The 14331-nt window shown below is 45.8% G+C and overlaps 1 protein-coding gene across 4 annotated transcripts; it reads right to left on the bottom strand.

The window, feature by feature from the left end:
* Positions 1-130: 130 nt before the first annotated feature.
* TGIF1 (TGFB induced factor homeobox 1) lies at positions 131-12488 on the bottom strand. Of its 4 annotated transcripts, none has more exons than XM_032122826.1 (3): positions 12239-12488; positions 3728-3954; positions 131-2395 (listed from the first exon to the last, which is right to left on the bottom strand). In XM_032122826.1, the coding sequence occupies exons 2-3, from the start codon at positions 3908-3910 to the stop codon at positions 1829-1831; spliced, it is 750 nt and encodes a 249-aa protein (XP_031978717.1). In that variant the 5' UTR covers positions 3911-3954; positions 12239-12488; the 3' UTR covers positions 131-1828. The 4 variants fall into 4 exon arrangements, with proteins under 4 accessions (XP_031978717.1, XP_031978707.1, XP_031978696.1 ...); XM_032122816.1 differs by lacking the exon at positions 12239-12488 and adding an exon at positions 11656-11790; XM_032122805.1 differs by lacking the exon at positions 12239-12488 and adding an exon at positions 10616-11382.
* Positions 12489-14331: the final 1843 nt, after the last annotated feature.

Raw genomic sequence — 14331 nt, forward strand, 5'->3', positions numbered from 1 at the left:
ATAATACATACACAGGTATCCCAGGAAAAATAGCTCAGAAGTATCAAGTACAGTGTGTCCAGAGAGACACTACACAAAGCTCTTCTGTACTCACCTGCAATTCCTTAAAGACAGAGTATACAGCCATCTCTATGTTCAAAATTATTTTCCAGCTTTATTTTCAAAGTATTTTAAAAAATAATTCAATATTCATACAGTATATTAGGATAACTGTGTTAACAAAGCTGATCCAGTCATAACTAAGCCAGTGTTTACTGTTTGCCATTTTGATTTTAAACATGAATGTTCAAGAAAGGCAGAAGTTCAAAATAATTCAAAAGAGTACTCCAGAGAACAAACAGAGTATTTCTGACACTAGAAAACAATAAAGGCCACAGAAAACAGAACGCATACACAGAGTGGTCGGAATATTGCAGTCTTCTTTCTACTCATAATGATATCCTTAAATTCACCAACTCTCCTGCTCTCAAAGCCCTCCCCCAACATCCCAAACAGACAACTGGTTTGTTTTTAAGGATTAGCCGGAACCAATTTTTTACCCTGGAGGTCTCTTATTTCACTGTTGTTGGAAGGATAAGGGTGGGCGACTGACATTCAAGTAAGTTGAAATGTGAGCTGCAAGTCTTCACATTTTTCAGTAATAAGTCATTTTGATAGCAAAGTCCTTTTCTGAAAGGTAACTTAGATTCTGCTGGCAAAAATACACCCCAATACAACAGGGATCTCTTCTAAATCTTAGCCAACCACCTGTTAAAGTATCTCACAAAGATCTGGCTCCCAGAACTCAGATTTCAATGCAATACAGCCTACTTTATTTCAGTCTACTAGAATTACTGAGGAAAAACCTTGTCACTGCTAGTCCAAGTAAGGGTAGAAGCCCCTGCCCTCCCCCGTCAAAATTTGTCACCAGTCATGTCTAGGAGCTGCATCACAAAGATCTGCACTTGTCCCAGCCCCTCTTGTGGCCTCTTCCTTTTATCTTCAGATCTTCCCCATGGGCCATCACATTTCCCAGCCCTAAAATATTGCAAGGAGCCAAAAGCTGGAACTCTTAGAGGGGCCCAAGGTTTTTCTCTGAAATTTAGTCAGAGTTGCCTACATAGCTCCTCTTGGCCCCTCAAAAAAATTTCACCATAGCAGAACACAATCAGGTAACTTCTGGCCCACTTTTCAGCATTCTTTTAAACATCTGGTTAACAACAACTGCTAGCATAGCTCTCTAAACCAACCAAAGTCAGTGTGAGCTCAAAAATATTTCTCACTTCGATTTATTTCAAGGGTAATTGGTGTTCTTTGCAAAGCTTGCATTCAACAAAATACTCTGTATGCATCGCTTTTAAAGAAAATATTTTATTATATTATGGGAAAAAAGCATAATCATCCAAAGTTTGTATTGTTAAAAAAATTGAAAATTTAGACAGCGTGTTGGTATATTCCGTTCCACATGGGAATGATAAGAAGACTCTATATCATTACTAGATATTGCACAGTCTGAAAGAAACAAAACAAATCACATGATCTTGGGAAACATCTCACATTATGAAAAATCTACAAAGAAAACATTAAAAAAAACCCCAACAAAACACACAATCCTTTCTTTCTACAGTAGCTTTAAGTTTATAATTCTTGGAATGACCGTATTCCACTGAAGACCATCTCAGTGACAGGAAGCTTCATTTCAGCAATCCCCTTGTGCAAATAAGATTAATAAAAAAAAAAAATAATAATAATGCAGTGAAGTCTTTTGATATCGTGTGGGTGACAATAACCACACAGCTGTTAGATCCCTGCCTGGTAAAACAAAACGGGGAAGGAGAAGGAAGGGGATTTAGGCCATAAGTTTCGCCTGCAACTCCATCTCTGCCGCCCTTTTGAGTGCAACATCCACCAGTAGCTGAAATCCACTAAAATCCTGGTTAAGGTCTGGTGGTGTTGGAGGAGGAGTGTTAAAGAGCCCACTTTGTGTGTTTGCACCAGGTCCCAGTTTAGATGCGTCCTCATGGCAGGAGAGGGCGTTATCTGTGAAGCCACCGGCCGGGGGCTGCTGCAGGTCCGTGGTCTGGCCTACATCAGCTGGCTGGCAAAAGTGGAAAGGGGCGTCTTTCAACGCAGTCACAGTCGTGTGGCAAATCACCGACGGCCGAGCCAGGACTGATCCCGGGGAAGCCGGCTTGGAAGAGGACACAGTCTTGCCAAGCGGTGCGGCAGCGGGAAGGAAGGCAGTCTCCTCCAGCAAGGGAATGTAGTTCTTTGTGCTGATGGCAGACTCCACCAGGCCGCCCTCGGGAAGCTTGGTCCCTCGCCGCGAGATAGTGAACTGATTTGGGTCTTTGCCATCCTTCCTCAGCATGTCAGGTAACAGCCTGCGGCGTGCATTGATAAACCAGTTGCAGACCTGGGAACACAATGACATCTTAATTTATACCTTCATTCATTCCCAACTATGTGTCACTAGAGCGGATGGCTAGATTAATGAATCCCTCCAAGCAGTTTCCTTCACTGCACAACAAAATAGAGACCTATTGACAAGTTCTGACACGCCTGGCAAAGGCCCTTCCCTTGTCCCGGTGCTCTAGCACCAACTCCCTGCTCCTGTTACAGAAAGCCCCGGGACATCTGAAGTCCAAACCAGGGGTTTAGCTTTTAACTCTGTGCACACACATTAACCTATTGGCTATTGTTCCCTAGCTTAGGTTAATTAACAACAGGAAAACCTTTTCTCTCTGAAGAGAGCCACTCCTCCCACAAATAGTTACTGATTTTCCTTGTTCAACTGACTGTGTCGACAGACATAACATGAATTACCTCATTTAAGTTTGTCCTTGTTTAAATATCAACCAGTTTCCTGGGCGATACAAGATAGTTTATAGTTTAACGTCTTTTTTCTGTTTACTACCTAAAGGAAGTTTTCTTGATGAAATTGCATTAAGAAAATTTTACTTTATAGCCAATTATGAAATTTGCAGTAATGAATTAATATGGAAAAATAAAGCCCAGGAGTCAACAGGAGCGCTCTCTATTTAGCAGCTCCCAAAACCAAACCCTGGTTTACCCAAATTCTCATGCAGCCACCTTCCAACAACACGGGAAGCAGCAACGGTCAAAAGCTATTACACCAAAGATGATCACAGAAGATGAGAATGATGCATCCAAGGGACCTCACAGATGCCAGTGGTATCCCAGGATAAGAATCCAAACTAATCACACAAAAGCTTCACCATACCTGTACTAACACCCTTGAGTAGCTCTATCCCATATAGGTTGTTCCACTGATCTTAATGGCAGTGATCATACATATAATTATATATGTGCATGTTCTACTGGAATGAGCCTCAAGCTGCTGATTTTAGAAGTGAAGAATTACATGTTAAGTTGTGCATCTATCACCATAAAATCTCTGTTGAAAAAGAAATACATTCTTCTCACAATAAATTACCTTGTACAGACACTTTATGTCTTTTGGGGCACGATTCTGCAAAAAATTAGCATGCATACTCCGATTTGTGACTGTCTGTTCTCCCAGAAAAATAATTTTATTCCCAATAAACAAAGATCATTGTAACACATCATCAATCTCTATCTCTCCTTACAAGTGCCATCACCAAGAGAGGAGCAATAAAAAAGGAAATCTCACATGCAGTGTAAACATTTGTATCCATGACTAGACCACAGGTGAATCAAAACAGAGAACGGCTCCTTTAGAAGGGAGAACGACTTTTTTAAATACCTGTAGTGTGGAAAGGTGTGTTTGTCGGGATAACAGCGCTTTTTCTTGCTCTGAAGGATAAGCATTGTATCGGTGCTCGTAGAGCCAGTCCCGAAGAATCTGCACAGATTCCTTGGGCAGGTTGCCACGTCTCCGCCGTTTGCCTGAGCCAGCAGATGAGGAAAGATCCAGTGGAACATCCATAGTGTCATCATCCTCCGTTTCACTGCCTGATATTGCAACTACACCTACAATTGTAAGACAAGAACAATCAGCCTCCTAAATCCATAAACTACTCGGCTCCAGCACTGTACGGCACAGACATTTTATATCACATTAACTGTCTTTACTGTTACAGCCTCTTGAACAGGAGGTTCGTCCTGCAGCGTTAACTTGTCATGCTGCAGCTTTTCTGTCAGCTGAACAAAAAGTAGCACCAATGATCCGTTCCTAAAAGAATTCTTCTCTGCAAACCTTCGTTTTCTTGTTCCCCTGGCAACCTTTTATCTGCTGCACGTTATCAGATAGCGTCTATCTAATGAGAATATTGTCCAAGTTTGCTTGCTATGGTATGCATCCAGCGCTTTTTTTCAAGGATAACTATCCAGTGGCTGGACAAAAAGGTCAATAAGCAAGAACTTAAAACACCTAACGCAAGCAGTAAGTTATTTAATTACTTCTTAACATGCTGAATTCTTTCCTACTGGGAGGGACAGGTAGTAGATTTTGAAATGAATAATTATATCTATTAAGAAAAATGAATGGAAGAAGGAAAGAAGAAAGGGAAAAACTGTTTGTCCCCACCCCTAAGGAGATCTTCACTTACGAAGGAAAAGAAAGTGCAGAAAGAGGGAAGAACCAGGTGCCTAAGAGTCCACCGGTTTATCAGGAAATGGACTCTCATTTAATTGCATTGTGTATCAAAGAACTGTGATCATTTAAATGTTCCAGTTTTTATCCTATTTTTTCAACTTCATGGTTTTCATCTCATATTTTCATCCATGGAAACATGTGTTCTGTGCTATGCTTATTATAAGGGCTCCAAATGTACAAGTTAACTGCATACCTTTTCCCTCCAACACAAAGGAAGGAACAGATTTCAAAATCTGACTATCCCTTTATACACCTATACCACACTACTAGTAACATGAAGCTATGTAGGTAGGTAAATCAAACAAACGAGCAAGTACTCAATAGTTAGGAAGACTACAATTCTACTCCTCTGGTAGGACACACAAGTCACTAGTTCTGTAAAACACAAAGAAAACGATGCTTTAAGTACTCACCAGGTTAAACTCACCAGGAATTTTAAGCTGTATACAAGTCCAAATAAGATACTACCCATGTTCAGCTTGTACAAATTAATAGTCATTTCAAGTGCACTCACACTGGCTTTCAGAAGCAGTTTATAAACTATACTAGAAGGAAAACAAGCCCCTAATCTTTTTGTCTTTTGAACTTAGATCAGGTGGGTGAGGGAGTGGAAAGGAAGAAACTTTCTCATTCTTAACATCAAAACTAAAAACCTTGATAGTAAAAGCCAACTAAATGTCAAAAGTAAAATTTTATGTGGGCAACCACCCATAATTTAAAAATTCTATTTAAGGAAACAAAGTAAGCCCTAAATGACAAGAAGTGTACCTGTGAAAATACTAAACTATATAAAACTATGTTAAATCCATAAGTAAAGGCACAGAAGGAAGTAAAGCCCTTTAAAATAACCAACTAACCACCAAAGCCTCCACCACCACACAAAGAAAGATAGAAGGTATGTCTGTGCAAGTTTTCCTTAATACTTGGCAGGAGGGTAGGGAGAGAACCAGAGAAGGACCTTTCCTCACACTTCCAAACTTCAGCCAAAGCTGACATGGTAAATTATTCTTTCCTTCCCCTGTTTATGAATAGCTCGAACATCCTTAGTTTAAGTTATCCAATTTGAAATGCAGTTTTGATACACAAGCATTCCCAACAGCATGATCAATCTGCAATCTGTCTGGCATAGTTACTTCAGTAACTTACTTGGTATTGTTTTCATTCTCCCAATTGCTGATTTATGTAACTGACAAACACCAAACTAACATACCAAATTTTTCATCTGATGATTAGCTACATAAATTATCCAGTCATGGAACAGGAACAATAGGACAATATTTAAATAACCAACACAAGATAAACTCCAAATGATTTAAGCAGTTTCTTAATTCATGTAGAAAGTATGTCAAAAGTTTGCTTTAAAATTATTCCAAGGAAACCACTTTGTCATAGCTTCATGGAAAGTGCTGTCATGCTTGCAACCTGGCCTGAGAACATGCCTTGTACCATGGGCTCCTGGAGCCAAGAGGAGCACTTCTGAAAACAAAGATCCTGCACAGACAACAGGACAGCTCTGCAAAGCAGCTCAGCCCTTTTAAATTGAATTTAAAAACTAGCTAAAACTAGCCCATGCTATTCAGACAATGTTTTGAAGTGCGCTGTTCTTGTTTGTCAGAAACCAGAACTGTTGCAGCACTTCACTGGGTTGGGTTTTTTGTTTGTTTTTAAATATAATGGGCAGTAAGGCAAGACCTTGGAAAAGAGTGAGAGGCAAACAGCAAGGGCTGGAAACAAGAGGGAAGGAGAAACTACTCCTATGAAAAAGTTAGATGGCTAATGCTTTGCAAGCAGTATTTACATGGCATAACAAAAACGACTCCAGATACGCACCACCCAATCGGAGGTAACCTTTCCAGGATCTACCACACAACTATAAAAGATGCCATGGACACCTCTCTGCATTTCAGAAAACTGACTTGACAGCAAAACCTCTCCTAGAACTGCTGCTTTTTTTTTCACCTGAAGAAAAAAGAAAAGTTACAAGATACTGTCTGCAAGCCGGCAGTATAAAAACATTTCTCCCTTTTCAAGCAAGATCTTTTGCTAAAGTAAAAGTTGCCATCTGACTAACCGTAACCTACCTAGCAAGAAATGAGTCACCAGCAGAGCCAGCCCTTTGACCCACTGGCTTAGTGTGTCATATTAATTGACACAGTAAGTTAGTGACACAAAGCAGGTTTTGGTTAAGCAGGAAACCCAGTATAGTACGACTTGTGCTCATTTAAATGAGCTCATTTAAATAGCTGATCAGCCCTCTGAACTCGTGGCAGATCTCTCCAGCGCAGCACAGAGCTAGCAGCAACAGGAAGTCATGGCTAGAAATCTCGCACTACCCCAGCTGATATTTTTTACTAGAGCAGGAGCCACACTGTTGCTGTCAAGGCTCTGTTTTCATTAAAGCATTCCTGCTGATTACAACCCAGCTTTGTTTTTCCGTCTTGTTAGTAATCAGCCTATTCGCTGCTGGTTTCCTGTTTTAACAGGGCCCAACTGAAAAGGCTCCTGGCCACGCTCCATGACTGGACCATTGGCTTACTGTTATTTACACCCAGAATAAAGGCCTGTGGACACGATGAGTAGCCCCAGCTGACCTACTAATTTATTTTGTATTAAAAGAAGGCTAGGGCCAGGCTATTTTATGTCTCCTTCTAAATACATTTAATCCAAACAAAAAAATCCTGCTTTTATAGAACTAAAATTAAAGCAGCACAAGTTCATTTGCAGAGAGGTCTGAGAAACAACAAAAAATCCCAATCCTTCACTTCCACATTGCCACTTAAAAGAGTGGTCCACGCTATTAATGACCTAAGGACTACATGATCAGCATCCCTTCTTTATAAATTACTTTATCCTCCTGGCTTCCCAGCTGAAGTCATATACATAATTGATTGCACTGTTGCATTGTATCACAGCCCAAAGACTTTACACGTCCTCCCATAATCAGCTCAGGGAAGATTACACCTAGGATGTGGAGTCTAGGCTCAACACCCAACCTTTAGTTGACAGCTTGAAACAACGTGAGTAAAAGTACAATGATGACTAAAGCTGATTTCAAAACAAACTACTGCCGCTTAAAAAGGCGTGCTAAAATACTTTGAAGGGGAGACAAATACTTGGAGAGGCTGAGACAAATAGTTAAGCAAATGAAAAATTTAGGCTATGAGGGGGGAAAAAGGCACAAAAAAAAAAAAAAACAACTATCCCACTGTGTCGAGGAAGAGCTTCACAGAGGAAGTGGCAAAGCCAATTGTTATTCAAAAGAGGACAAAGTATACCACAAGGAACAATCTCTGCCCTCCACAGAGGGGATGGACAAAAATCACCTTAAAGAAAACCTCCCACCTCTTAGGGTTCTCTGAATTTCTTAAGTGAGATTTTTTTTTTTTTTAATGAGCACTGATAAACACAACCAGTTCCTATTTAAGGCCCCGATCCTGTTGTAACCAAGTTCAATAAGATTCTTCACATGTATAAACTTGAGCACATGCCTGTGCCTTTGCGAGACTGTGTTCTAAATCAGCTCATTAACAAGCCAAATAGGTTCCATGTGATTGCTATCACGTTATTATTTGTAAATGAAACTATCTATAGAAGAGTCTTGAGGTTTAAATCCACAGTCTGCTAGCTTAAAAAAAAAGCATAAAAAAAACCAAACAAAAAAAACCCTCAACAAAACTAACCAACAACAAAAACACAGCATCACACACAAAAAATTTAAAACTCGAGACACATACAAAAATAACCTAAAATATAATGCAAATTTTAAAAACAACAACGACAAAAAATAAATTAGTTTAAACTTATTCATAAGTGGCAAAGAACTACAAGGATACAGAAGGGAATTTCCACAGTAAAAAAAACACCTCTTTCCTCTGAATGAGTTTCATAATTGAGGAACCAGCCTATTTGTTTTCCTCTGTACTTTACAGCTTGCACTCTATTACTTCTAAAGCAACTCGACTTGGCTGTACTATACTTTTTTTCGTCTAAACGCGATTTTTCTAGGAGTGCAAGCAAGAAATCTGTAACAAAGTCACTCTTTGAAACTTCTTGAAAGAGCTTCAAATGCCAGGAGGTCACAAATAAGTACAAGCCCAACCTTTACTAAAACAAAGGCACTCTAGCCCTAACATCTTTTTAAAAGTTTCCGCCTTTGTCTCCTCACCTTTTAATTTGTGCCACGCAAACCCCAGGCCCATGGCCCCTCTCAAAAGTTCTCCCTCCCGCCTGTCACCTTTCATTGTTTCCATTGTTTCAGCCCAGGATTTGCAATCCTCAAAGCAGAGCTTACACACACACTCTCACACACAAAGCCCTACACATGCATACCTAGAAACTACGTCAGCGTTTTCCACACGCATTTATTTCGGGGGTGGCAAGAACAACAGTTGAAAGTGCAGGGAGCTTGGTATTTCACCAATCAGCCGCTGCCCTCGGGGAGAGAAGTCTGAACAATGGAAGCAACAGCAGACAGGAAACCAGCTCACCACTGCTGAGCAAATAGGCAGCATAGGAATGTCCTAAAAATAACTGGGCTAAATTAATTCAGCGAAACTATATTAAAAAAAAAAAAAAAAAAAAAAGGCGGGGGGGGGGGAAACAAACCACAAACTGCTCCCAATAGGGTGAAGACTCTCGACCTACCTAAGACGGCTGAAACATTTAAAAGCTAGCGCTGCTGCTGTCTCTGGGCACAGGGGCTGAGCTCGGCGCGCAGCTCCGGCTGTGACTGGGATCAAGCCTCACTCCGCTCCCGCAGGACACTGCGCTCCTCAACACCACCCTGCCTGCTCTTTAAACTTCGCCTTTGTAGCTCAGTTCCCTTTGTGTGCGCTCCTCTTAGCCGAGTGGCATGTCCAAAAAAAACTTCTGACGAGGGCTACAAACCATATTAGCACACACCATGTCTGCAACAGCCCAATCATTTCACGAACTACATATGCATTAATTGCTCCAAGGATATTAACAATGAGAGAGGCTGCTTTACTACAGAGCCGCAGGAATGCATAATAGGGGGAAAACAGCACAACTCTGGAGTACTGAACATGCGCACTGCTCCCCTCTAACCCTCCACTTCGGAGCATTTAATGGTCTTTGAATGCAAAACACCCTTCAGCCACACCGCCGACTGGCAAATCGCAACTGAACAGACACTGCTTTGCTATGAACTTCTTCCCAGCCAGCGCAGGAGCGTTAGATCCGAAAGCACGCTCCGCGTCTTTGTGGCCAAGCACTAATTTAAAGGCACTTAAAGCACCACGAGCGCGATGAGTAACGCTCCTCTAACCGTAAAGTTTGGCTGTTTGGAAGTGAACACAAAGAAAACTTCAACCGCCTTATGGTTACGGGGGGGGGGGGGGGGGGGAAGTCTCCCTCCCTTTAACCCTGAGTCAAAACTTTCGTACTTCTTGTTTCGTTCCCCTGTTTTAAGGGATAAAAGGAAGAAAAGGCTTCAACTTTCAGCAAAACAAGGCGGTCGAGGGCGTGGAAGGCGTTTGAAGCCCTCCCGCCGATGCCCCCCCCACGCCTTAGCCCCACGCCTTAGCCCCACGCTGCCGTCCCCGCGAACAAAGAGTTGCCGGACGGCCCCGCTTTCCTCGCCCCAAGTTGGGAAAACCACCCGCACCCTCGTTCCCCTCGCGGGAACGGTGGGGTTCGGTGTGGAAAAGAGTTGAAAAGTGTTTTACGGGAGGGCAGGGGGAAGAGGCTCGACAGAGGGGGCGCGAACAAAAGTTGGCGGAGGACACGAGGCGAACGGCTGGACATGTTTTTGACAGGGAGCCAGCGGCGCAGAGAGACGGCCGCCTCCAAACAACAGCCCCGCATGTTTTGTCTGGGAGCAGAGCATCCACTGCAATCTTCCACGGGATACAGGCCAGGGGGTGTGGGGGGGGGGGAGGGGGGACACACAGGGGACAAAACGGCCGAGAAGGCAAAGGGACTCCGGCTGGCTTAGCGACAGCCCCCCCTTCCCCCTTCCACCCCGGGTAGGGGCGCGGGGCACCCCGCTTTGTCCCGGCACCCCATCACAACTACCTTTTTTACTTTTCATCTTGATCGCGAGGACCGAGCCGATCGCCGGACACCCCACGCACCGACCCAAGTTTTTCTCCCTTCGCCGGACGCTGCTTTCCCCCTTTAAGCTCGGCGAGGAGGAGGAGGTCGATGAAGAAAGACGAAACACCGCCGCGGAGCCAGGCGCCCGGTCCGCGGCCGCGCTGCTGTCAGCGGGAGCCGCAGGGCTCTGCCTCCCCAGGGGCTTTCTGGTGCGGCCGGGGTGGGCTTCCCTCCCCCCTTCCCTTTGTTCCCTTCTGCTGGCGATTGGCCCCGGCCTGTTAAAGTGAGGAAATGCACGGGAGAGAAAGGTACACAGCGCCCGCCCTCCCCCACCTCCCCGCAGTGAGTACGGGAGAGTAACCGTGCGCTGCACTGGCACTCGCGGCGGCGGCTGCCTCCTCCTCCTCTCTCCTCCCTCCCCTCCCGGGTGTTGAGGCTCTGTCAGACGGGAGGGGAGGGACCGGCCGGAACGGGGGGGTGTCCGCCCGTACTACTCGCTCATGCACACACAACAGCAGCGGCGGGGGGAGCTCTCCGTGCCTCCCGCTCCCTCGCCTTTCTTCCAGGCAGACGTTTGATCATTAAACTGGAAGGAGGAGAAGGAAGAGGCGGGGGTGGGGGGGAGATTTTGACAGCTGCCCTTGACTAGCCTTCTCCTGTTGCTGCCGGACGAACCACCCACTCCTTCGCGTGAATAGAGGAGAAGAAAGGAGAGTACGTACGGCAGGGGAAGGAAAGGAGCCTTCCAAAGACCGGCGCCCCCCTCCCGACAGCCGAGCGACCCGGTCGGCGGGGGCTGTTCCCCCCCATCCCCTGTCGTGCTGAAGGAGCCCCGCCTGGCCAATGCTGGCCACGCACACCCCCCACCCACCCCCGCGGGGAAGGCGAGCCCCGTTTCTGCGGTTATTTTTACATCAGTTCGTAAAAGGTTGTTTTTCTCCCCTTCGGTTCCCCCCCTCCCCAGCCCGGTAGATTTTGCTGCGGCACATGATCGCAGCTGTAAAAGAGAGAAGTCTCACAGCTTGACTCATCCCTCTCGGGCGAGCACGCTCTGCAGCAGCAAGTTTCTTTTCCTCTGGGATGGGAAACGTGGGACCCACCAGCAGCTCGCTCCAACTTCCCTGCGAGCGTGACGGGGTGGAGAGGTCTCCCCCGGCACAGGCGGCCTTAGCGGCGGGTCCCGGCACTCCCCCCCCCCCGCCTCCCTGACAAAACCAGGTTAAAAAAAAAAAAAAAAAAATCAAAAGTGCAGAACACCCAACCGCGGTCTGAAGTGTCACGGGCAAAGGTTTCGGCGTGGAAAGTAAAAGAAGCTGCCTGGCCGCGGAGCAGGCGTGCGGGTGCGGCGTGCATTTATTCCACGGGAGCGTGTTTGTGTCACTCCCGCACCGGCACGTGCGGGGCTGTTCCCGGCCGGGCAGACGCGGGGGTGAGCAGCAGGCGCCTTAAACGTCTGATGAAATAATGGATTCCTACGGCAGAGCAGAGATCATTCCCTCCCCACCACCCTACACCCCCCCGGCGGCGCAGGCATCCGCACAAATCCGCATTTACTGCACAAGAGAAGCAACAGCGTTTTAACAGAAAGCCCTCCCCGAGTACCTTGTAACTATTTTTATGTGGCGTAATTACAGCGGGAGATAAAACAGCTGTTACATCGCGAACGGGGGATGTGTGATGGGGGAGGGCAGCTGGTGAGTCACGCCACTTAACAAGGACTCAGTGTCGGCTGCTCTGCGGGGCCGGAGGTTCGCTCCAGGATGGGTGACCCTTGAGCGGCTGCTGGGCGGCGTGTCCGGCTGTCGGTCAGCGAGGCGGGCCGGGCGCGGCACACTGACTGACTGACTGACTGACTGACTGACGGGCGGACGGCGCCGCGCGCCAGCGCCGCGCCAGGCGGGAGCTTGTGCGGTCCGGGGTCCCGCCGGCGGCGGCGCAATCCGGGCCATTGCCCGCCGGCCGCGTGCCCTCCGCCCGCCCTTCCCGCCGCCCTTCCCCTCCTTCCCGCCGTGTCACCGCCGGCTGAGTCCAGGGGGTGCGAGAACTCGGTGCTGCTGCCCCGCGTGGTGTCAGCCCGGGAGGACGAGGCTCGCTCGGGACCGGTGTTTTCACCCGAGCCGTGCCCCCGAGGGACTGGTGGCTCAGGGGCGGGGGTTGTGCGCGCACGCCGCCGTATGGCTTTATTTTGGCTTTTACTGTTTTGTTTTTGTTGTGGAAAAGCTCTGCTTCCCAGCTGTGAGGGCTGGCTCTTCGAACTGCTTGTTCCGAGCGTCCGGGCAATGGTCATGCCAAAAAAGCAATTATGGGAAGTTAACAAAAGACACGTCAAGGATTCGAAGAGATTTCCCTCTCTCCGTGCCGCCAGAGCCGCCTCACGCCTGCTCATTGTCCTTGGGACCGCTGGCAAATCTGTGAAACTAGCTCTTCCCTCTCCTTATTTTTCTCCTTTCTTTTTTTTTTTCTTAGAGGTTTGTTTGAGTTGTTTGGGGTTTTTTCTTCTTTGGCAAGGTCATTTTTATAAGGAGAAAAATAATAAAGATTATTTTCACACTGAGCTCAAGTTACCATTTTTTTTTTCTTCTTTTTAAGAGCTTTAGATACAGCCTTTCTAGGAAAAGATCAATTTCGACTTTGCGTGGCAGCTTTTTAGCTAGTAGGAGTAGGCACTGGACCAGTGGGTGTTCTTTCCTAGCTCCCGTGGTAGAAAATGTGTGGAGCGGCATTGTTTTGAAACAAGTTACTCCATGGATGCGATATGGAGGGGTATACCCATAGTTGGGACCGATGGGAAAGACTGAAAGTGGGTTAGTGCAGTTCACATTGAGGTTGTTGCCTGGGGCAATATCTCAGGTTTGTCCACAAATTTTGGCTGCCTTTACCACCTGAAAATTCTTGATACGTGTTCCAGGTGGTAGTGGGTTAAAGTTTGCAAGAAAGTGGTGCAGTGGAAGAAAACCCCCACAACTTTCTCTGCCTGTAAAGCTTCAACACACCTGAAACAAGGCTGTATCTAAAAGGAGGGCAGGTGATTTGCCTCAGCTCAAATCTAATGGATAGATCAATTTGATTTTATAACAAATGACCTGGTGGCCTGTAAGATGATCATGTGTCTAAGTACTGGCTGCTGCTTGCAAGCAGAAGTAGAAAGTATGGAAGACAATATGTAACTTTCTGCAGTTTTTATTTTCCCTTCGTGTGTTCGTCAGGCTGTGTTTTTAGAGTTACTTAATGTGCTGGAGGTGCATCAGCACTGTTAATTGTATCTCACAAGCAGTTCAAACTGCTTCACACTGAGCAACTTTGGCATCTGTGCAGCTCCTTGGGTAGGTAGTGGTGTACATGTGCATCAAGATATGTCTGTGCCAACAGGTTGGAACAGCTTGGTTTAGTTGGAGCAAGTTCAGCTCTGTCTGGACCCATCTGCACAGACATGCTGTAAGTGTTTGTAAAACTGGATTCCAAAAGGGAGAGAAATTAAACTGGAGGGGCTAGATTTTTAATTACTCTGTGATTGTCCAATGCCATAGGTTTATCAGTTTTCAGTGGTGGTGTGCACATGTTTCTGTTCTGTCACACTGCCACGTGTGATACCTTGCACAACTCGTTGTATGTTTCTTACTTTGCCAGTGCTTTGCTTTGAGGTGCTGGGACTATGTTTGCCTAACTGCTGAAGTCTCCAAGGCAATGCTTTGAGC

Source organism: Corvus moneduloides, chromosome 1 (genome assembly GCF_009650955.1).
Source record: "Corvus moneduloides isolate bCorMon1 chromosome 1, bCorMon1.pri, whole genome shotgun sequence".
In the NCBI taxonomy this organism is placed as follows: Eukaryota; Metazoa; Chordata; class Aves; order Passeriformes; family Corvidae; genus Corvus; species Corvus moneduloides.